This window comes from Aquarana catesbeiana, linkage group LG12 (assembly GCF_042186555.1).
Source record: "Aquarana catesbeiana isolate 2022-GZ linkage group LG12, ASM4218655v1, whole genome shotgun sequence".
Classification (NCBI taxonomy): Eukaryota; Metazoa; Chordata; class Amphibia; order Anura; family Ranidae; genus Aquarana; species Aquarana catesbeiana.
The window spans coordinates 20,974,483-21,000,157 of NC_133335.1; the positions used below are offsets into that span (position 1 = coordinate 20,974,483).

Sequence of the window (25,675 nt, forward strand, 5' to 3'; positions counted from 1 at the left end):
GGGGATTTCATATTAATCGCTGAACAATGACAGCATTTAGGAGGTTTGCTTCTTTCAGAGTCTGGTCCTCATCCGTCAACTCCTTGTTTGGGAACGTAGTCATTAACACGAAGCTTGTGGCGGCCATTGCCGGTCGGGCGCTGGCGATGAATAAGCGGATGTCACGGATTCTGAAAAGGAAGCAGGTTGCCTTTTTATTTAAAAGTGCCGTCTGTGTGTTTTAAACTGCAGTTCTACTTTAATAATAGTCTCTAGTCTTTTTAACATTACACTTATTCAATTGTTCAGCAAGGGTGCAACCGCATGTGTTTTACCAAAGGAAAGTACAAAAGCCTCTGTAGTCCAGCAGGGGGTATTGTTCAAGCCTCATAAGCAGACGACAGAACTGCAAATACCCTACAGGAGGACAACACCACCCCCTGCTGGACCAGAGAAACCTGACACCTCTCACCACAAATTTTATCAACCTATCATGAAAGGAATAAGGCTGTTATTGACTTCCAAAAAAGAAAAAGAAGTGTGGATGCCAGACATTTTGTATGACAACCAGGCAAAAAGCATTTTTTGATTAGGGGCTCAGTGATAACAATCTGTTTCTCAAGATTTCAGACAACCTGAACATTTTAACGAATGGTGTGTCTTGTGTTTCCATGGATCCTGTATCACTTTACAGCTTTATCTCATACAGCGATCCTTGTTGCTGATGTGTTCAGGATGACGCTCGTAGTGTCCGAAAAGAACAGATTATTATTTGGCTGACCTACAATTATTACCTGTGATTGTGATTAAACTTCTGGACCAGCCTTCCTCCGTCTGCCAGGCGGATCTGGATGTTTGTGATAGGCTCAGACTCATTGAGGGTAATGGAAGAACTGGCTCTAGCCTCATTTTCTGCTTGCTGGGATGAGGAGGCCATGCTCAGGATATTGGGAGCAGTGCTGAGAACACAAAATGAAGAACGATGTAAGGATGACGGAGGAGCTACAAATGTCACATCACACAGGATACATTGAGGGGGAGATTTACTAAAACTGGAGCACTCAGAATCTGGGCATAGTAACCAGCTTCTAACTTCAGCTTGTTCAATAAGGCCCGGTTCACACCTCATTAAGTGCAATGGAACCAAATAGGAGAGACTTGAGTTGCTCCAACTTGGAAAACGTTCCTGCGCTACTTTTGGTCCAACTTCAGCACGACTTCTGTTAAAGAAGTCGTGCCGAAGTCGTGCTGGGATGTCAGCTTCAAAGTCGCACGGCAGTGTGAACCAGGCCTTAAGATGTGACAAGAAAACTTATAATCTGGTGCAGCTCTGCTTAAAAACCAATCAGCTTCCAAGTATTATTGCCAAAGCTTAAAAAGGAGAAGTACAGCCAAAGCTGGTTTGGCTGTACTTATCCTACGGATCACGGGAGTGCAGTTCTTTCTGCACTCCTGTGACCAGTTTTCAGCAGAGAGCGAGCCGAAGTCCGCTCTCTGTTGACGTCACAAAGTCAGTCCAGGCTCAGCGTCATCGAAACCATGGAGTCGGGAACCTCCAGATTCCTGGACTGACACCCAGCTCGGCCTCTCAGCAAGCCGCTGAGAGCCCGAGTCAGCCCCCCCCCCCCCCCACAGCCTAGCGCTCCAGTGAGAGCAGAGAGCTGTGACTGACAGGGGAGCTGTGAGAACCGAGCGATCAGCGATGTTTGATCGTTTGGTTCTCAGTGTTACAGGCACCGGGAAACAGATGCAACATCCAACTAGGCAAGTATGAATCTGGAAAAGAAAAAAAAAAAACATACTTCTCTTAATTAAACAAGCTGAAGTTAGAAGCTGATTGGTTACTATGCACAGCTGCACCAGTTTGAGTGCTCAAGTTTGAGAAAATCTTCACCATAAACTAAAAAGTCTTATAGGAGTATTGCCAGGATCTCACCTGCCCAATTTTTGGCCCTCGCCAGCGAATGCTTTAAAGGCAGTTTTGGGTTTCACAAAGTCCTCATCGCGATGGTCCTCCATATCCAAGTTTACCTGCCCACCTTGGGCAAGTCTGCGCAGCTCTGCCGGGATCTCCCTGTACACAGGTGGAAAAAAAATTAAAGCTGAACTCTACCTCATCCTATATCCATCCACGGGAAAAAAAATCTCCCCTGCAAGAAGACCAACAGTCATATCTATAGGTATGCCTATCTATACAATCCATTTATATCCTAAACCTATCCCTCTTACTCTTCCTCTTTTTTTCCACCTCTCTTCCCTCTCCCTTTCTCTCCCCTTTTCTCCTCCTACCTTTTAATTTATTTTCCCTTACTCCACCCTCTCACTTATCCTTCCCCACATTTTCTACAATTTGAAAAAGAACCATCCACCCCTGGAGTTCCATCAGTTGCCATTATAAAAGGAGTTATCCCAGGCATGCCCAACCACAAATCCCATATTTTATGAAACCTTTTTATTTATTGACCCCCCTATTTCGACAAACCTGACATTCTTTTAAAACAGTGTCATTAACCCGTAGGTGTCATTCCTCGTATGTTGGCACATTTGAGGAAATCCATTTTTGTGCAATTAGCTTGCTTGCAATATACATCTTGTTAATTGCTATCCTAATTGTTGGTATGTACGTTTCTTTTTCTAGGCACCTCAGCAAACTTAATAAAGAATCCCTTTGTCCCTGTATTTGGTATACCCGATTAATAGTATCAATTATTTTTTGCCAGTACCTAAATAATTTGGGGCATTTCCATAGCATATGTATTAGGTCAGCTGAGGTTCTCCTACACCGGGGACCGTCAGATGTATCTCGTCTACCCCAGTAATAAAATTTAACTGGGGTCCTATACACCCTATGAATTATGTAGAATTGTGTTAAAGTTTGCTGGGGTGAAACTGATACCGATTGTACTTCCAAAATATTTTGCCTTTGTTCATCTGTTAGATCTCCTTGGTCCCTTTCCCATCTAGCTTGACAGGTAACTTTTCCCTGGAGTTGGGCAATTAAATAGCCATATATTTTAGTGATGATGCCATTTTTCAATTGTATCTGCGATTAAGTCTATTAATGGCATATTTTGAACCTTTACATTCTTTCCTTTAAAATTGGATCTGTAAAGCATGTCTTAATTGTAAATATTGAAAAAAGAGGTTTGTGTGTGTGTTATTCTTTTTGTAATTCTTGATATGTTTTTAGCACCCCATTAGAGTATAAGTGGTCAATATACTGAATCTCCGATCATTTCTATACCCCGAATCCTTCTAGTTTATTTATCGCCTTATACTTTATATTCTCCCATAGAAGGGGTATAAACTGAAATATCTATATAATTTTTTTTATTTCATACATATACATATTCACACATATTTCATTTCCTGCCATACTCTGTTCATTAACACTAAGGTGGGTCTTTGTATAACGTTTCCAATGGTAGATAAAACAGGGGAGAGAAGATGGGGGAAAGGGACAGTTATTTACACGAATAATAGTGTTGATGTAATTAAAAGAAAGATAGGTGGTGTATGTGTGTTGGCCTCTTGGTATGTTTGCTGTTTTTTGTTTTTTTATTTTTTTAAAAAGTGTATTTAGTTGTTTTTGTTCTAAGTGCTGTAAACTAAAATTGGTGTTAATAAAAATTATGAATTGGAAAAAATTTTAAAAAATAGAACGTTAAACGCTCATTTTTGTCTAGGGGGAACAGCATCGCTTTTACTTGCTTTATCCTTTACTTCTCTCCAATGCCACAGGTTGTGGGTGGGACTTTAGCATCCTCACCTACCATGAAGGACTGCTGGTTCTGCATTGTACACGAGGATATCAGCGTGCCTGCAGCGGCCAAGAGAAGTAGATTCAGTCATGCAGCTGGGAGCAAAAGTGTGGGAGTGGGGATAAATTATTTGAAACCTCCCTAAACAAAAATGAGCACTTCAGTGCAGGGGAGGTGGCCACTGTAAGGATACTATCCCATTTTACCCAGAGTTCTGCTTTTCAAAAATTTTATGGTAATGTCAACTTGATCAGCAGTTTAAATGCATATATAGGGCCTGCCTTTAAAAATCCCAATCACTGAAAAATAGAAAAAAAATAGTCAATACTTACCTGTTCTGGTACCCACTCCTAGAATCTTAACTCTGCTGCAGGGCTATCCCACACAAAATATTTGCACCCAGAAGTATGTCACTATGTGGTTCTTCCCATAGTAGTGACTAGCGGCACAGTATAAAGAACCACAGGCATCCAATACTTATGGGCAAAGATGCATGGGGTTTAACTCAGCAGCGGAATAAAAGATTCCAAAAACAGGTGACAGGAAAAGTAAAAAAGGTACATCCTTCTCCTTTACAGGAAGGTTATTTTTCCCCTTTAGCAACAGGTTACATTTACAGCCCAGCCACCGCTGTTGTGACATGTGGCTTTGTAATATATAGTGATATATAGTAATATGTGGCTTTGTAATATATCGAGGGTTGACCTCTATAGGTCAATCCTCGATATATTACATGATCTTCTCAGATCATGCCATTTTGGAAATGCTGTACCACTGCTAACGCCAACCACCCTTGCTCTTTTTCCGAATACTGACCATCCCCATACAGCAACACCAACTCTGAGCTTCCTGTCTTGTTAAGCCCACCTTATTTCCTGCCCCTGCATTTCATCAGTATTCACCTGATACCCCCCACTGTTGTTACAAGATAAGGTTAACCAATGCTCATGTACAGGTAGACTCTTGGCCTGCTTGCTTTCTTTCTGGTTCAACGATAAGCAAATTTTCAGGAGGTGGTCAGCAATTAAAAGCCCTCGTATTTTTCTAATGACAAGTTTCTTTAAAACCTGAACTCCGGGATTTACACGATGACCACCACCATTTAACCGCTATGTTACTTAAAAAGAAAAATCCTTAGCTAAAAGGCCCTTTCATTTACTTAAATCCAAGGTCATGTGACATGCTGGTGACCACATCACTAACTGGCAAACTTTATATAGGCTGCCCAGTGGTGGAGTCCGCAGGCTCCAATAGACAGCATAAGATGATGACGACATCACTGGCTACCACAGGCATAGACTGATGTGCTGGATTACAGGTGATCACTTCAGGAGGAAGCACCAGCAAGGGACAATGATGGCGATATCAGCTGAGCAAAAAAATAAACAAATAAAATAAAATAAAATAAAAAAATGTTCCCACCTGGTGAACAGGTGGGAAATGGAGTTTGGCTTTGCTCACATATGATCTCAATATTATTTCTGTCCAGTCAAAACCGACACAAAATATTGCAGGTACCTCAAGCTCCAGGTTAGGGATTGCTCATGGTAAGAGTAAAAATATAGAAGGCAAACCTTACCCTCTGCGTATTGACTCCAAGAACTGTGCATTGCTGGGGTCTTGATAGCTGCGCATTTCTCCCTCGTCTAAGCTGAATCCATTTTTCCAGAGCTTCAGGACCACGTGAACCTAGAGAACAAAAATTTAGTCAGTAATTGTAAAAAAAAAAAAAAAAAAAAAAAAAATTAAAAAATAAAGTTCTTAGAAGCAGCAACTCCAAACACTTGTACTCTAATTTGCCCGATCTCCAGACTCCTCACACTATCGTATAGTGTAAAGCCAACATTGACCACAGGCGAGGACACAAAATACAAAAGCTGGTTAATAGGTTTTTTTTTTTTCTCAGCAGCTTAGTAGATGCCCCCTATTTATTCTTCTGTAGTAGTGCAATACATGTTAAAACTGTAAAGCGGTAGTAGTGTTAAAAAAAAAAAAAAAAAAAAAAAAAAAAAAAACAACCTACATACTAGCACATTATGAAAGACTTACCTTGAAACAAAGTCCTCCTGTGGTGCGCTGTCACCGCCGCATACGCTTCCATCTTCACACGGTCTTCCTTCCAGGTTCGCAGCCGCTTGAATGGCCAAGCCCCGATGACGTCACTCCAGCACATGCGCGCAGGAGTCACAGCCGCGGCACAGAGTGCTGAAGGAACAGCACAGGTATGCCGTTCCTTCAGAGCGCATGCGCCGGTGACGTCACTGGCTGCTGCTCAGTAGAATATCTCCTCAAATGTGCACATTTGGGAGATATTAATTTAAACCTACAGGCAAGCTTCATATAAAAACTTACCTGCAGGTAAAAAAATAAAAATAGCGTTTATTACCACTTTAACCACCCCACGCAGATCTATACTGCAGCAGGGTGGCCCTCCCGCACGAAATCACGTACCTGTTCGTGATATCGTGCACGGGGTTCTGGGGCGCGTGATGTCTGCCGATCGTTCTGCCTTCTGCCAGAGGGGAAAATAGAGATCTTGTGTTTCTAAGCAGAAACACGGATCTCTGTTTTCCCCTAGTCAAAGCACATCTCCACAGTTAGAAAGCACCCCCCTCCAGGGACACATTTAACCCTTTGTTTGCCCCTGTTAACCCCTTCCCTGCCAGTGTCATTTGTACAGTGACAATGCATTTTGTTTTAAGCACTGATGTATTGGTGCCACTGGTCCCCAAAAAGTGTCACTTCGTGTCAGATTTGTCCGCCGCAATGTCACAGACCCGAGAAAAAAAAAAAAAAAAAAAAAAAAGCTGATCGCCGCGATTACTAGTAATAAATAAAAATTCCATAAATAAAGCCCATGATTTTTAGACGCTTTAACTTTTGCACAAACCAATCAATATGCTCTTATTGTTTTTTTTTTTTATTTCATTTTACCAAAAACATGTAGAAGAATACATATTGGCCTAAACTGATCAAGAAAATAGATTTTTTTACTTTTTTTTTTTTTTTTTTTTATTCTGTATGTTTTTTAGCATAAAGTAAAAAATATTGTTTTTTTTTCAAAATTGTCGGTCTGTTTTTGTTCACAGTGCAAAAAATAAATACTGCAGAGGTAATCAAATACCACCAAAAGAAAGCTCTATTTGTGTGGGGGAGAGAGAGAGAGAAAGGACAATTTTATTTGGGTACAGCGTCACAAGACCGTGCAATTGTCAGAGCAACACAGTGCCGTATCGCAAAAAATGGCCTAGTCATGAAGGGGGTGAAACCTTCCAGTGCTAGGGAGTAGATTTAGAAAAAAAAAAAAAAAAAAAAAAAAAAAAAACTTAGATAGGAGTGAGCAGTATACTTTTTGAGCATGAGGAGGTGACCTGCAAGTGGACGAAAAACACTGGCGAAAATTAGAAATGATTTTTGTCAATTGACTTAATTCTAATTTTATTTTCATCACTGAAAACATGCAGCTGAAAACTATGACAAAATTATTTTCGGCAATGAAATGAACACTGGGTCACAAATAAATCACTCACCGTCATTAGTAGATTGTTGCTACTTTTACACTATAATTCATCACTGATCTAGCTAAAAGACACTGGATAAAAAGTAGAGCAGCCAAGCTGGGGCAAACTTACATCCTGGCCTTGATTCTGTCTCCGAGCGCCAAAAACATAAGCAGACTCCTCTTCTGGGGCGGCCCCCAATCGGTACCCACCTCCAGCAAATGGCTATGGAGGAAAAAAAAAAAATACGTTTAAATCAAGTCATAGTACAACCACATTCCAAACCTTGAACATCATGTTCTTAGAGAGCAAAGAAAGAAAAAAAATATATATATATTTTACACTTAGCAGTAATTCTTACAGATTTCTCAAACAGCCAAGGGGTGCAAGTTACATGTAGCTGCACGCCTAAGGGTAAAGTGTGGAGAACAGTTGAGGTTACACTTTAACCACTTACGGACCGCCCGCTGTCGTTATACGTCGGTACTTTGAAGAGGGTTGTCGTTATGGCAGCAGCTAGCTATCATAACCCCGGTATCCTTTTCTTCAGCAGGTGGTCCGCTTTCAGATAAAAGTGGTCTCTGCAGCGGATTTTTCACGCTCCGGTGCCCTCCGCCACTTACCGGAGCCGCCTTTCTCCTGTTAGGTATGGAGACAAGTATGGACACCCGTCTCCATACCATTGCAGGGCGGAAGCAACGTCAAAACGTCACTTCCGCCCATAACATCGGCAACATTTTTTTTTTTTGTTTTGTGTTTTTTTATTGCATTTTAGTGTAAATATGATATCTGAGGTCTTTTTGACCCCAGATCTCATATTCAAGAGGTCCTGTCATGATTTTTTTTCTATTACAAGGGAAGTTTACATTACTTGTAATAGGAATAAAAGTGCCAATTTTTTTTTTTTTAAAGAACAGTGTAAAAATAAAAGGTAAAAACAGTAATTTTTTTTTTTAAATGCGCCCCGTCCTGCCGAGCTTGCGTGCAGAAGCGAACACATACGTAAGTAGCACCCGCGTATGAAAATGGTGTTCAAACCACACATGTGAGGTATCGCCGCAATCGTTAGAGCGAGAGCAATAATTTTAGCCCTAGATCATTCCTGTAACTCAAAACATTTTTAAGGGTAAAAGTTTGTCACCATTCCACGAGCGGGCGCAATTTTGAAGCGCAACATGTTTTCAATTTATTCGGCGTAACATTATCTTTCACAATATAAAAGAAAATTGGGCTAACTTTACTGTTGTCTTATTTTTTAATTCAAAATAGTGTATTTATTGCAATGACCGTCATTTTATTCTCTAGGGTGTTAGAAAAAAAAAAAAAAAATATATATATTATATATATTATATATATATATATATATATATATATATATATATATATATATATATATATATATATATATATATATATATATATATATATATATATATATATATAAATAAATAAATGTTTGGGGGTTCTAAGTAATTTTCTAGCAAATAAGCCTGTTTTTAACTTTTAAACACCAAATCTCAGAAAGAGGCTCGGGACTTTAGTGGTCAGTTCTAGCCACCCATACAGAACGCCCACCTTTGAACCCTCATCCTTACCGATCGGCTGCTTTCCCCTCCAGGGCTTTTAGCAGATCTGTCCACAGCGACGGCTCCATGTTCCTTGGCTCCCTTGAAGAGATCTTCAACAAGCTCGTTAGGGCTCCTCTTCTTGGGGGGCCCCACAATCTGCTGTCCGCTCCTCTCCGAGCCCCCTGCGTAAAACCTGCCAAAAATGAAGCACCTCACTTAGACAAGATCAGTCTGTATATGCAGTAAAGCATGCTTGTTATTTCTCTGTGGAACCCAAGTGGTTACTCCTCTTCACTGTGTAAAAAGGCTGTTTGATCCCGTCTTCTCTGATCCTCCCCTTCTTCCACAGTCCCCAATCCATCTCCTGATAGAACAGAGCCTTTGGAGTCACTCAGTTTGGTGTGTATTGCTAGAGATTTTTTTTTTTTTATTGGAGGGTGAATGTGATCGGCACAGGGCCAATCAGCACTGTCCATACAGAGGGTCAGGGGTCCTGCAGCCTCATAGGACAGTTCGAGTAGAATGAAAACTCCTTCTACAAGCTTTAACCGGACACTGATAGAAGTCACAAGACTGCTATATACTGCTGGGGAGGAAAAGCATTTAGTCGTTTAGATTTACTAAAATGATTACATTTCCATGTTGTGTGTACATTTTATTGTTCTGGAGATATCTGTACAATTTAGAATTCCCCCCTCCCTTCCTCTCTGGGTTACAATGTTCACCGGGACAAACAGAAGGAAAATCTACAACAGCAATGAAAAAAATAATAAAAAGTTTTATCCTTAGATTCAGTTTAAAGTTTGTTGATGGCAAGAAGACCGTATTTATGAATGTCTAGCCATCAGTGCAGCAAAATCCAGTCATATCTCTACTTTTCAATAGAAAAATAACAGTTGTGTTCCAACTAGTTGCTAAGCCAAAAAAAAAAAAAAAAAAAAAGGGGGAGTTTTATACTTCTACTGCAGGGACCTGGGTTAATTTTTTTTTTTTTCCCCATTTGAAACTTGACAGGGTCACTTTTTGGGATGTAAAGCAAAGACAAGTGTGAGTGCCGGTTCACACTGGTGCGAAGCTGGGAAACCCTGCGATTCAGTGCTGGTTCTCACATCACACCCAAATTGCACACTGGTTCACACTGACATTCTGCGAACCGCTGAGGGTGTCAATGTAAAAAAGGTATGGATACCCCCAGATCAGTTCACAGATCGCAGTGCAAATTGTGAAATGTTAACACCCATGTGATCCGATTCCAGGGCGGACCAGAAGGAAAAAAAAAAAGGTCCTGAACCATTTTGGTGCGAATGCGATTTCAGCCAGTTTGTATGGCTGAATTTGCATCACACGGACAATGCATGTGATCTGCACAGCTAAGCAGTGCGAATCACATTCGATGTCTTTGATCGCACAAGTGTGAACCCAGCCTGACAGCTTAAAAGTTTGGTAAACAACATTCGTTTTTTTCCATTTGACCCAGTGGGTTGAACATGATAAAGAAAACGGTCAGCTCAGGTCGGAACCGCTATACTAACTATGCAAAGTTAGTGCAGCGATCTCCCCCCGCTATTGTGTTCTGACAGGGGATCGATCCCCCCGCCAACACACCAATCTACGCAATTGGCTAAGAGTGCTGATCGGGAGTCAGTTGGCTGCTGGTTTTCCAGCATGCACATCTGACAGAAGCCAGTCAGACAGACATACACACAGGCCAAATGTCAGCAGGTTTTTTTTTTTTGCACCGGCCATTGTCTCCCGACATTCGGCCTGTGTGTACCCTGCTTTAGATCCAAAGTCGGCAAAGGCAATTCTTATGTTTGTATCCCGACTGGCACACTATCTGCCTTGCTAGTCTTTGACCCTGGTATTGTCTACAGCTAATCGGCTTTTCTGTACAGGGCGTGTAGGAGAAGAATGGCCCTTTGTGCTTGTGTGGAGGGTTTTGTTACATGCTGAGTCGCAATTTGTAGCAGAGAGTACAATTCTGGTATACAGGTAGACGAGACTAGCAAAAAAGGCACATTAGTCATTGCTGATCTCTCCCAGGTGAATTGGCCACTCAGTCGTCTGCTTCCTCATTATTTGCCCCTTTTTGCGTTTAACTTGTGTTCCTAAAGCCTGGTACACACACACACACACACACACACACACACACACACACACACACAGGCTGAACTAAACCCCCCCCCCAAAAAAAAAAAAAAAAACACAACAAAACACAACGAGGAGGTCGGGAAGGAACTCGCTGTAGTAACCAAACCAACCCCCCCCCCCACACACACACACACACACACACACACACACACACACACACACACTGGCAAGCGCTTGCAGCCATTTGGTATGAGTGCTGATCGGATTCCGTTCAGCTGCTGTTTTTCCAGCCGGACAGGCTGCTGGTACACACGGGCCAAATGTCTGTTGAACCAGCAGCTGTACCAGGCTTAAAGCTTTCTCTTCCCATATAAAACAATGAGCCTGATGTATAAGGAAAGTTAAGGTGCACCGAATGGAAATTTTGGTGCCAAAACCAAAAATTACAGTTTTAAAATTTTTTTTTATATAAATAGAGATATAGAGAGAATATAAAGATGCCAATAATAGCAGACAAATTTGAAATATATATATATATATATATTTCAAATTTGTCTGCCATTATTGGCATCTTTAGCGCAAGAAAAGCTCAAGAAAAATGCATCCCTTTAAATTCTATGTATGTCTTCACACTGGTCCATTGCACTTTCGTAGTGGCGTTAAAAATCTTGCTTGGTGTATTTTTTGGCCAAAAAAAAATAATTAAACAAATAACACCCCCCCCCCCCTCCCTCCACGCACTAAAAACATACCTCTATTGCTGCAGCCCATTAAAAAACACAAACGCTTCTGGAAGTGTCAGATGCCTGTGTCACCTAAACTATTCCACCACAGGACTCAGCAGTGGTTCTCAATCCTGTCCTCAAATACCCTGAACAGGTCATTTTTGCAGGTTTTCCTTTATCTTGCACATGTGCTTTAAATCATACTCAATGGCTTGGTATTTTGGACAGCTACTTTATTTAAGAGAGGCGTGAGTGAGGGGCGAGGGATACATGAGAGATGATAGCAATGAGAAAGGACAGAATATAAAAAATTATCTGAAGTATTTGGCAGCAAAATTATGTAAGTATAAACCTTTTATTTGGAGAGCAGCTGGGTGAGCATTTTTTTTTTAAATTTATTTTTTTTTTTTTATGTGGGCCAAAAAAGGAAAGCAGCAAAAAGGCCAGGTACAGCTCATAAATCACCAGTTTGACATAACTGGTTTAACACAATTTAGGATTATTAATAATAGCAGAGAGGTCCCTAGTCATTTGACCGACAATCTAGAGCAGCTTTTTCTCAACCATGTTACCTTAGGGAACCCTTGAAAACATTCTCAGGTGTTGGGGAAACCCCATTAAAACCGATTGGGGAGCAAAAAGAAAAAAGCGTCCCTTAGATTAGTGTTCAGTGGGAAGAAACCCCCCTTACAGTGGTGGTCAGAATTCCACCCTCAGACAGCTAAAGAGATCATTGGAGGCATGCCACTGACTCTGCCAAGTGGTATTTGCTCTGGAACTATAAAAAATGGGAGGTCAGCCAGACAGCCACCGCTCAATGAACCCCTAGCAACCTCTGGAGGAATCCTAGGGTTCCACAGAAACCTGCTTGGGAAAGGCTGATCTAGAGGCTAAGGGGAGCTCCCTAAAACAATATCAGTGTTCTGAAAAAATAAAAACCTTTCACGACACAAAAAAGATTTTATGCCGAATTAAAACAAAACTGCAATTTAGGTTTACTATCTCAACTAATGTATCCAGGTTCAAATCTCACCTTTGACCTTCTTCCTCCTCCTCTTCTTCCTCCTGTGCGTGCACCAGGTCTCTGAAAGACGTCACCCTGTGGTCGCTGAAGGTAAAACAATATGTCAGGTTTATGGATAACTGCTAGCCTATGACATTGTTACTTGCTGTAAAAAAGTAAAAAGTATAAAAGACACTAATCTGACCTTTGGTTGAAACCTCATTGTTTTTTTTTTTTCGGTGTGCCCCAATTAGGGCTGGGAGATTTTCTTAAAAAAAAAAAAAAAATCTTCGATTCTCTTAAAAAAAAAAAACTCGATTCACGATTCGAATCGAGTTTTTTTTTTTTTGGAAATCACGCCGGTCCCGAGGTGCTGCGGGCATGAGCTTTTAGGCGAGGCCGCGGCTTCGGCCTAGTCCGCGGCGTCCGGCCTCGCGGACTAGGCCGAAGCCGCGGCCTAACCTAAAAACTCCTTGCCCGCAGTTCTTCAGGCCCGGTGCGGTGTCCGCGCCGGTCCGGAGGCGCTGCGGGCATGAGTTTTTAGGCGAGGCCGCGGCTTCGGCCTAGTCCGCGCCGTCCGGCCGTAGCCGCGGACTAGGCCGAAGCCGCGGCCTCGCCTAAAAACTCATGCCCGCAGCGCCTCCGGACTGGCGCGGTGAAAAAAAAAAAAAAATCTAAAAAAATCGATTTGCTTAAATTTTGAATCGATTTGACCTCTCAACTCGATTCAAGATTTAAATCGATTTTTTTCCCAGCCCTAGCCCCAATAAAGCATTTTCTGTCACTTCATGTTCTGATGACATAACAGAAAGTGACGGAAATACTCCTTTGTCACAGGACCAGATATGCCATTATTAAGATGTTAACCATTTGCATACCAGGTACTTTCACCCCCTTTCTGTCCATACCAATTTTCAGCGCTGTCACACTTTGAATGACAATTGCACGGTCATGCAAGACTGTAACCATATTAATTTTATTATTGTTTAACCCATTTTTCTTAATTTCTGTTAGAAAATTTAGCAAGTAATTTTTCGACTGCAGCGATGGGCACCGATAAGGCTGCACCGATGAGGAAGCACTGATAATCAGTGTAAATGTGCCTGTCAGAATTGAGGGTTACCAGCTCTTCTTTTCTCTGTGAGAGCATGTGAGGAAAGTACTGCCGATAACTGGAAAGTGACCAACTGTGATTGGACACAGCCGATCACATGGTAAAGGGCTGCTGTGATTGGCCCTTTACCTCTATCTGTGATCAGCTGTGTCTGAAGATCACTTCCAATGCACGTCACGGGGGGTGGGGGGTGAGGGGGGGGGGGGGGGGGGGGGTCGCCCAGGGAGTGCGATCACAGGAGGATGTCAATAAATGCCCTTTCAGGCAATGTCATTCAGCTATAGCGCAGTCGTGAAGAGGTTAAGGAGATTGTGTCCTGTGACCACAAATATGGGGCTGAAAGTGCGGAACACGTAGAGAAGGAAAATCTTTCAATAGGGACACTTGAGGTGACAGAGGGGATTTACCTCATATTGGAAGTTCCTAACTTACTGTTGCCTCTACAGGACAGGAAGTGAGGGTAATCTCCCTAAAGGACACAGCCATCACAGAGCGCGCCCCAGGGCGCGGTTTTGAGAGGACGTCAATAGACTCCCTCCCAGAACTAGCCAACCGCACTGCATGCCACAGAAAATAGGAATTGCTCACAACTAGGAATGGGCTGACAAAAGCACAGGCACCAGGACCCAACTTTTAGTCGCCATGGCCTGAGATTTGTTAAGCCCTGAGAGGGTGCACCTCCCCAGCAATAAAAACAAATAAAAAAAAAAAACACACACACACGACAGGGACTATAACCCTTTCCCACTCCATCCAAAACTAAGAGTTTGGCTGCTGTTCTACTTCACCACAGACTGATGGGACATAACATCCTTACCTGGGCCCAGAGCCACGAGAAGTGGAACCCGACGGTGGCTGCGGTAATGTCACTATGTCATCATCTCCTCCATCTTCATAGAAACTTGCCAGAGCCAACTAGGTACACAAAAATAAATAAAAAGTGAGCATGTGACCTACTCCATGGGACAGTGCTCGGCCAATCACCAGCATCCGAGCATAGGAAGCTTCCACAGTCCTAGTTTATTGTAGCATAGGGAGAGCACTCCTACATTCCAAAGAACACTACAGTCATCTTCTCTTCTAAGATGTTAGAGAAGATAGGAAAATCCAGCAATCAACCAAAATTATTTGACACTATCGTGGCGTTTCTTGTTGGGGTATGCCATTTGATAGCCTTCCAATGCTCCTTACTGCGACAGCCAACTATAGATGGGAGTGAGTGGCGTCTTTCTTGTATCACCGTCGTGTTTTATGGTCAGGCAACGCACTGACACCTTTGCAGCCATTGTGCTACATGCTGGGTGTTCAGTGTGCCCCTGCACCTTTAAGAAGGGGTGGCTCCCCTTCAGTCCACCTGCTCTCACCTATCCATCAGAATGCATGTGCCTCCACTGTGGGGACACTTATATTTTAGTGTTAGGTACCACAAATACCGGGGAGCCTTGACGAGGCTCTGTGGCTTAGGCATGCATTTGAAAATGTGTGCAGACTAAACCCCTGCTTTTGATGCATACTGATAGAAAAGGTTATTTGGTTGTCTGCCGGCTGGTGGTAAGTTAAACTTGGTTTTTCCCTTGGATTTATCCATGGCCTTGTTTGTACCATTTGATGCGTCCACTTAGATTAAGAGGACTTGTGACTTCTCAATTGACCGGGCAGGAAGTGGTTAAATGCCTCTAGATCTTGCATATCCCGCTTTAAGAAAACATACACCAACAATAGATGCTTACAAATATCTTTTATTCAGTTAAGTGTGCATTTTAAAGGGAACCTGTCATTAAACGTTATTAAGCTAGGTGATTTCCCCTAGTAGAAAGCACTATAATGTGTCTGTACACACTGTATTATCAGTTATAATGGCAAGTAATGCTCGTCTTTTAGCCTACGGAGGAAGCAGAAATACCAGGAAGGAGGACCCTATGATCTAAGAGCAGATGAGGGCGTGTCCACACAGGCGACAGCAGGTAGACAGGAAAGTTGAGGAAGGGACAGGTGTACCAGATGTCTCATGTCATGTCAGTTAACCCTTCATGCACTGCTACATAGCCACAGGAGGTGCCAGTATTAAATACAGTTAGGTAGAAGTTTCCAATAAAGAAAATGTACTTTGTAGTCCCAGTAACAAATTATCCCTTTAATTTAACAGAAGCAAAAATATGGTAGTATGACTGTATAGAGATTACAAAGACAGATTATATGGTAAGGGGATTGTATACAGAGGATGGGGAAGGAATATATATACGGGGGTGCTGTATACAGAGGATGGGGAAGGAATATATATACGGGGTGCTGTATACAGAGGATGGGGAAGGAATATACAGTGGAGGGAAAAAAGTATTTGATCTCCTTTTGATTTTGGACGTTTGGCCACTGACAAAAAAATGATCAGTCTATAATTTTAAATGGTAGGTTTATTTTAACAGTGAGAGACATAATAAGAACAAAAATATCCACAAAAACGCATTTCAAAAAAAGTTATAAATGGATTTGCATTTTGATGAATGAAATAAGTAAGTATTTGACCCCTTCGTAAAACATGACTTAGCACTTGGTGGCAAAACCCTTGTTGGCAATCACAGAGGTCAGACGTTTCCTGTAGTTGGCCACCAGGTTTGCACACATCTCAGGAGGGATTTTGTCCCACTCCTCTTTGCAGATCCTCTCCAAGTCATGAATGTTTTGAGGCTGACGTTTGGTAACTCGAACCTTCAGCTCCCTCCACATACAGTGGGGCAAAAAAGTATTTAGTCAGCCACCAATTGTGCAAGTTCTCCCACTTAAAAAGATGAGAGAGGCCTGTAATTGTCATCATAGGTATACCTCAACTATGAGAGACAAAATGTGGAAACAAATCCAGACAATCACATTGTCTGATTTTTGAAATAATTTATTTGCAAATTATGGTGGAAAATAAGTATTTGGTCACCTACAAACAAGCAAGATTTCTGGCTCTCACAGACCTGTATCTTCTTCTTTAAGAGGCTCCTCTGTCCTCCACTCATTACCTGTATTAATGGCACTTGTTTGAACTTGTTATCAGTATAAAAGACACCTGTCCACAACCTCAAACAGTCACACTCCAAACTTCACTATGGTGAAGACCAAAGAGCTGTCGAAGGACACCAGAAACAAAATTGTAGACCTGCACCAGGCTGGGAAGACTGAATCTGCAATAGGCAAGCAGCTTGGTGTGAAGAAATCAACTGTGGGATCAATAATTAGAAAATGGAAGACATACAAGACCACTGATAAGCTCCCTCGATCTGGGGCTCCACGCAAGATTTCACCCCGTGGGGTCAAAATGATCACAAGAACGGTGAGCAAAGATCCCAGAACCACACGGGGGGACCTAGTGAATGACCTGCAGAGAGCTGGGACCAACGTAACAAAGGCTACCATCAGTAACACACTACGCCGCCAGGGACTCAGATCCTGCAGTGCCAGACGTGTCCCCCTGCTTAAGCCAGTACATGTCCGGGCCCATCTGAGGTTTGCTAGAGAGCATTTGGATGATCCAGAAGAGGATTGGGAGAATGTCATATGGTCAGATGAAACCAAAGTAGAACTGTTTGGTAGAAACATAACTCATCGTGTTTGGAGGAGAGAGAATGCTGAGTTGCAACCAAAGAACATCATACCTACTGTGAAGCATGGGGGTGGCAAGATCATGCTTTGGGGCTGTTTCCCTGCAAAGGGAACAGGACGACTGATCCGTGTACATGAAAGAATGAATGGGGCCATGTATCGTGAGATTTTGAGTGCAAACCTCCTCCCATCAGCAAGGGCATTGAAGATGAAATGTGGCTGGGTCTTTCTGCATGACAATGATCCCAAACCACACCGCCCGGCAACGAAGGAGTGGCTTCGTAAGAAGCATTTCAAGGTCCTGGAGTGGCCTAGCCAGTCTCCATATCTCAACCCCATAGAAAACCTTTGGAGGGAGTTGAAAGTCCATTTTGCCCAGCGACAGCCCCAAAACATCACTGCTCTAGAGGAGATCTGCATGGAGGAATGGGCCAACATACCAGCAACAGTGTGTGACAACCTTGTGAAGACTTACAGAAAACGTTTGACCTCTGTCATTGCCAACAAAGGATATATAACAAAGTATTGAGATGAACTTTTGATATTGACCAAATACTTATATTCCACCATAATTTGCAAATAAATTCTTTCAAAAATCAGACAATGCGATTGTCTGGATTTGTTTCCACATTTTGGTCTCTCATAATTGAGGTATACCTATGATGACAATTACAGGCTTCTCTAATCTTTTTAAGTGGGAGAACTTGCACAATTGGTGGTCGACTAAATACTTTTTTGCCCCACTGTATTTTCTATGGGATTAAGGTCTGGAAACTGGCTAGGCCACTCCAGGACCTTAATGTGCTCCTTCTTGAGCCACTCTTTTGTTGCCTTGGCCATGTGTTTTGGGTCATTGTCATGTTGGAATTCCCATCCATGACCCATTTTCAATGCCTTGGCTGAAGGAAGGAGGTTCTCACCCAAGATTTGATGGTATATGGCCCCGTCCATCGTCCCTTTGATGCGGTGAGGTTATCCTGTCCCCTTAGCAGAAAAACACCCCCAAAGCATAATGTTTCCACTTCTATGTTGGACGGTGGTGATGGTGTTCTTGGGGTCATAGGCAGCATTCCTCCTCCTTCTAACACGGCAAGCTGAGCTGATACCAAAGAGCTCGATTTTGGTCTCATCTGACCACAAACTTTCACCCAGTTCTCCTCTGAATCATTCAGATGTTCATTAGCAAACTTCAGACGGGCCTGTACATGTGCTTTCTTGAGCAGGGGAACCTTGCAGGAATTCAGTCCTTCATGGCGTAGTGTGTTACCAAACGTTTTCTTGGTGACTGTGGTCCCAGCTGCTTTGAGATCATTGACAAGATTCTGCCGTGTAGTTCTGGGCTGATTCCTCACCGTTCTCATGATCACTGAAACTCCACAAGGTGAGATCTTGCATGGAGCCCCAGACCGAGGGAAATTGACGGTTATTTTGCGTTTCTCCCATTTGCGAATAATCGCACCAACTAGTGTCACCCTCTCACCAAGCTGCTTGGCGATGGCCTTGTAGCCCATTCCAGCCTTGTGTAGGTCTACAATCTTGTCCCCGACATCCTTGGACAGCTCTTTGGTCTTGGCCATGTTGGAGAGATTGGAATCTGATTGATTGCTTCTGTGGACAGGTGTCTTTTATACAGGTAACAAGCCGAGATTAGGAGCACTCCCTTTAAGGCTGGGTTCACACTAGTGTGACAAACACTCCGACATTGGGAGCTCATGTCGCATGACGTGTGAAAACCAATGTTTCCCTATGGGAACCGTCTTAACTGGTCCGACACAAGTCGATCCAACTTTGAAAATGCTCCCTGTACTACTGTGGTCCGACTTTGATCCTACTTCAGCTCATTGACTATCATTGAAGTTGGATCAAAGTCGGATCGCCATCTTGCATGATCCGACTTTGGCAAGCGACTTGTGCTCTGATGATCTTGAGGGGGAACTCCACGCCAAATTTTAAATAAAAAACCAGCATGGGTTTCCCCTTCAAGAGCATACCAGGCCCTTGGGTCTGGTATGGATTTTAAGGGGAACCCCCTACACTGAAAAAACGGCGTGGGGGTCCCCCCCAAATCCATACCAGACCCTTATTCGAGCACGCAGCACGGCCGGTCAGGAAAAGGGGTGGGGACGAGCGAGCGCCCCCCCCCCCCCCCCCGAACCGTACCAGGCCCTATGCCCTCAACATGGGGGGGTGGGTGCTTTGGGGCAGGGGGGTGCCCGGCAGCCCCCCACCCCAAAGCACCTTGTCCCCATGTTGAGGAGGACAAGGGCCTCTTCCCGACAACTCTGGTCATTGGTTGTCGGGGTCTGTGGGCGGGGGGCTTATCGGAATCCGGGCCCCGATATCCCGGCCACCCACCCTATGTGAATGAGTATGGGGTACATCACGGCTGATGGGTGGTGACATCATAAGGGGGCGGGGTCACATCAGTCGGTGACCACGCCCCATGCCTATATAAGTCGTTGCGCAACGCGCACACGGCATTACACCGGGAGAGAGCGTCGTGTCAACATCAGAAGAAGAGAAGAGGAAACAAGACGACGGAGACGACTGGGCCACCACTAGCAAAAGAGCGGAAGATAGCGGAGGAGGCCGGCAGAAGATACCGGAGAGCGGAAGAAGAGGCCGGGGAGCGCGCAGAAAAAGGAAGAGACCCCCGAAGTCTGAAGAAGACCCCCGGAGCTGCCTAATAAATTACTTTCAAACCCTGTCTAGTGTGTTTTTTTTTTTATTGACACTTTTTCCCCCCCAGGTGAATGGGTAGGGGTACGATGTACCCCATACTCATTCACATAGGGCGGGGGCCGGGATCTGGGGGCCCCCCCTTATTAAAGGGGGCTCCCGGATTCCGATAAGCCCCCCGCCCGCAGACCCCGACAACCAACAGCCAGGGTTGTCGGGAAGAGGCTCTTGTCCAAATCAACATGGGAACAAGGTGCTTTGGGGTGGGGAGGCCGCAGGGCGCCCCCCTGCCCCAAAGCACCCACCCCCCCATGTTGAGGGCATGCGGCCTGGTATGGTTCAGGGGGGTGGGGGGCGCTCGCTCGTCCCCACCCCTTTTCCTGACCGGCCTGCGTGCTTGGATAAGGGTCTGGTATGGTTTTGTGGGGGACCCCACGCCATTTTTTTGGCATAGGGGGTTCCCCTTAAAAGCTATACCAGACACAAGGGCCTGGTATGCTCTTGGAGGGGGAAACCATGCTGGTTTTTAATTTAAAATTTGGCGTAGAGCTCCCCCTCAAGATTCATACCAAACACAGTGCCTGGTATTGGCGGGGATCGAAGTCGGATCCCCGTTCATTGAAAGTCAGACATATGTCGGCTTCAAGTCGCAGGGCAAAGTCTGATCCAAAGTAGGACGGCTGTCGTGTCGCACCAGTGTGAACCCAGCCTAAGAGAGTGCTCCTAATCTCAGCTCTTTACCTGTATAGAAGACACCTGGGAGCCAGAAATTTTGCAGATTGATAGGGGATCAAATACTTATTTCACTCATTAAAATTCAAATCAATATAACTTTTTTGAAATGCGTTTTTCTGGATTGTTATTCTGTCTCTCACTGATACAAAAAAACCGACCACTAACATTATAGACTGATCACTTCTTTGTCAGTGGGCAAACGTACAAAATCAGCAGGGGATAAAATACTTTTTTCCCCTCACTGTATGGGGCAAGGAATATACAGGGGTGGCGGCGTGGTATACAGGACGACAGGGAAAGACTATACGGCGGCGTGGTATACAGGACGACAGGGAAAGACTATACGGCGGCGTGGTATACAGGACGACAGGGAAAGAATATACGGGGGCGTGGTATACAGGACGACAGGGAAAGAATATACGGGGGCGTGGTATACAGGACGACAGGGAAAGAATATACGGGGGCGTGGTATACAAGACGACAGGGAAAGAATATACGGGGGCGTGGTATACAAGACGACAGGGAAAGAATATACGGGGGCGTGGTATACAAGACGACAGGGAAAGAATATACGGGGGCGTGGTATACAAGACGACAGGGAAAGAATATACGGGGGCGTGGTATACAAGACGACAGGGAAAGAATATACGGGGGCGTGGTATACAAGACGACAGGGAAAGAATATACGGGGGCGTGGTATACAAGATGACAGGGAAAGAATATACGGGGGCGTGGTATACAAGACGACAGGGAAAGAATATACGGGGGCGTGGTATACAAGACGACAGGGAAAGAATATACGGGGGCGTGGTATACAAGACAGGGAAAAAATATACGGGGGCGTGGTATACAAGACGACGGGGAAAGAATATACGGGGGCGTGGTATACAAGACAGGGAAGGAATATACGGGACAACGGGAAAGGAGTATACGGGGGGGCGCGGTATACGGGACAACGGGGAAGGAGTATACGGGGGGCGCGGTGTACAAGACAACGGGGAAGGAGTACACGGGGGGCGCGGTATACAAGACAACGGGGAAGGAGTACACGGGGGGCGTGGTATACAAGACAACGGGGAAGGAGTATACGGCGGCGTGGTATACAGGACGACAGGGAAAGACTATACGGCGGCGTGGTATACAGGACGACAGGGAAAGACTATACGGCGGCGTGGTATACAGGACGACAGGGAAAGACTATACGGCGGCGTGGTATACAGGACGACAGGGAAAGACTATACGGCGGCGTGGTATACAAGACGACAGGGAAAGAATATACGGGGGCGTGGTATACAAGACAACGGGGAAGGAATATACGGGGGGGGTGCGGTATACAGGACGACGGGGAAGGAATATACGGGGGGGCGCGGTATACAGGACGACGGGGAAGGAATATACGGGGGGGCGCGGTATACAGGACGACGGGGAAGGAATATACGGGGGGGCGCGGTATACAGGACGACGGGGAAGGAATATACGGGGGGGCGCGGTATACAGGACGACGGGGAAGGAATATACGGGGGGGCGCGGTATACAGGACGACGGGGAAGGAATATACGGGGGGGCGCGGTATACAGGACGACGGGGAAGGAATATACGGGGGGGGGGTGCGGTATACAGGACGACGGGGAAGGAATATACGGGGGGGGCGCGGTATACAGGACGACAGGGAAGGAATATACGGGGGGGCGCGGTATACAGGACGACGGGGAAGGAATATACGGGGGGGCGCGGTATACAGGACGACGGGGAAGGAATATACGGGGGGGGGGTGCGGTATACAGGACGACGGGGAAGGAATATACGGGGGGTGCGGTATACAGGACGACGGGGAAGGAATATACGGGGGGCGCGGTATACAGGACGACGGGGAAGGAATATACGGGGGGTGCGGTATACAGGACGACGGGGAAGGAATATACGGGGGGGGTGTGGTATACAGGACGACGGGGAAGGAATATACGGGGGGCGCGGTATACAGATATACAGAGGACAGGAAAGGGGGGGGGGGCATATATGGATGGGACACGGTATACAGAGAAAGGAATATGTGTATGAAAAGGAAGGAGTATACGGGGGGGAAAAGATGGTATATACATATTAGGGATGGTATAAAGAGGACAGGAAAGGAATATACAGATGGGGGGGGGGGGGGGGGTTTACAGAAGTCATGGGGGAAATATAGGGGGGGTATACAGGGTGGGTGAAGGAAGGTATATAGGAGGATGGTGGGGAGGTATACAGAGGACAGGGAAGGTATGTACAAAGGGGGGCACAATATACAGAGGACAGAGAAGGAATATACAGAGGTGGGGGAGAGATTAACAGAAGTACAAGGAATACAGGGAGGAAGGGGGGTTGGTATACAGATGAGAGAATGAATATAATGGGGCGGAATGATATGGATAAATCAGGGGGAAGGAATTTAGTGTCGGACAGCCGGGATGACAATGCGATTCTCCCCTCCGTCCTCCTCCCTCTCTCTCTCCCCGGACTCCTCCCAGCCCCTCTACCCCAGTACCTGCAGGTCCCAGCCGGCGGACTCCAGAAAGAACCGGGCCCTCTCCTCCTCCGAGCCGGTAACCAGCACAAACTCTCGCACCGCTTCCTCCTGCCGCGCCTCCATCTTCAGTGTGCGCCGTCTCCAACATTCCCCCCCGGAAACAGCGAGCAGCGCACACAGCGTTCCGGGGGTCACGTGACGCCCACTGCGGCTCCCACGACTGCCCCATCAGTGCCCAGGCAGGGGGTCACATGATACATTAAAGGGCAATTTAAAGCCCAAACCATTTTCTGGATGGATCAGGGGCCTCTGCCAGGCATTTACTGTTGTCTGTGCCCCCTCACTTCTAACCCTTCCATATTTCACCCAAAGATAAATTAGAAATACTTTGGCTGGAGTTTAAAGTGACCCTGTTGCTCTGATTAAAATAATAATAATAATCGAATAATAAGAGCCCCCACCCCCATCTTCGACCTGTTATAGAGCTTCAAGTAATGCTCCTATCTCACACTTTTGAATAGTGTCCCCCCCACTGGAGGCGGTGGTTCCTTCCACCATGGACAGTGTCTTATAGTAACCTAATGTCTGCTGGAAGGAACCACTGCATCCAGGAGGGGACACGTTATTCTGCACACCTAAAAAGTGTCAGATACCACCACCGCCACCCCACATGGACATATTCATTATACATACCTCCCAACGTATTGAGATGGAAATGAAGGACACCTATTAGCAAAATTACTTAAGCCCACAAGTCCTTTTTTTTTACCACTACTATTCCTTTATATTGGCTTTTAAAATTTACAAAATGCAGCAATTGGATGAAAGGTTTAGCACTGGGAAACACTTTTTAAAAGATAAAAAGTGAATTTTATATAGAACTCTATAGATCAGACCAAAATGAGGGACAAATGAGGAGGAAAGAGGGACAGAGGGACATTGCTCCAAATCAGGGACAGTCCCTCGAAATCAGGGACAGTTGGGAGCTATGATTATAAGATTTTAAAGGGCGGCTCTTATTCAATCTTTTTTTTTTTTTTTTTTTCATTAAAACAGGGTTGCTTTAATAATATATGAGTGATGTGCGCACATTACAGCCACCTAATACAACCAAATACAAGTTCTTACCTGCCTCTGTCATGTAAATGTGGACACAAGCCTAAAGCGGAGTTCCACTCGTTTTTCAGTCAGCCCCGGAAGATTTTACCCCCTTCCTGAACAGAGCATTTTTTGTGATTCGGCACTGCGACGTTTTAACTGACAATTGCGCGGTCGTGCGACGTTGCACCCAAACAAAATTGACGTCTTTTTTTTCCCACAAATAGAGCTTTCTTTTGCTGGTATTTGATCACCTCTGCGGTTTTTATTTTTTAGGCTATAAACAAAAAAAAGCGTCAATTTTGAAAAAACACTATTTTATACTTTTTGCTATAATAAATATCCCCATTTTTTTTTTTTTAAAAAAAAAGCAAATTTTTTTCTCAATTTAGGCCGATATGTATTCTTATCGGCCTAAATTTTTATCGTGACTGCAACATTATGGCGGACACATCAGACAATTTTGACACATTTTTGGGACCATTAGCATTAATGCAGTGATCAGTGCTATAAAATTGCACTGATTACTGTAAAAATGTCACTGTCAGGGAAGGGGTTAACACTAGGGGGCGATCAAGGGGTTAACTGTGTTCCCTCAAGTGTGTTCTAACTGAAGGGGGGATGGGACTGACTAGGGGAGATCGCTGTTCTTACTCTGTAGTGGCCGCTTAAGGAAGCGACGTACCATAACATCGAATCGCCTGCCCGTGCCATTCTGTCACAGTAAAACAGCGGCGGCTGGTCAGCAAGCGGTTAATAAAAGTCAGCAGCTACAAAAAGTGTAGACGTCCGTGTGACGAAACGCGTAAGACGGGACATACTTGGTACGTAAAACGTCATTTCCCCTTTTTCCAAACTTTTGCTTTCTGCCAGCCCGGCGGTGGAACGCACGCCGAGATTACGGAAGTGTCTCATTTGTTGTGCTAGCTGGAGCATTGGAGCTCCTTCTAATTTTTTAAAAATAAAATTTTTTAATATAATAAAATACTTTGATCTATGGATTTACGCTATGAGGTTCCATCCTTTCCTATATATATATATATATATATATATATATATATATATATATATATATATATATATTGAGGTGGAAAGAGACTGAAGATCATCACAGAGGTGTGTGAACCAGAGGAAAATCCTGGCATGGGGGACACCGCCATCTGGATACAACTATTACGCCTGTTACCCCTGCAGGGGTGAGGCGCTCTGGTGAGTGCAAACATAAGAGGGGGACACTGAAGAAGGAGGGGAGCACTGCAAAGTCACCTTATTCTTCCTGCAAAAGTCACCTTATTTTTCTTGCACGGATCACTTTTTCACAGACTGTTATTTGC

At 44.5% G+C, this 25,675-nt stretch overlaps 1 protein-coding gene across 1 annotated transcript; it reads right to left on the reverse strand.

Annotated features, from left to right (window-relative positions):
• NSFL1C (NSFL1 cofactor) lies at positions 1-23,443 on the reverse strand (the record flags this gene model as incomplete). Its single annotated transcript, XM_073607363.1, is given in 9 exon segments — positions 1-170; positions 774-938; positions 1,916-2,053; positions 5,320-5,429; positions 7,373-7,465; positions 8,836-9,001; positions 12,658-12,732; positions 14,559-14,656; positions 23,262-23,443. Coding segments are annotated over 9 exon segments (1,113 nt in total). The 5' UTR covers positions 23,367-23,443.
• Between the last annotated feature and the right edge of the window lie 2,232 nt (positions 23,444-25,675).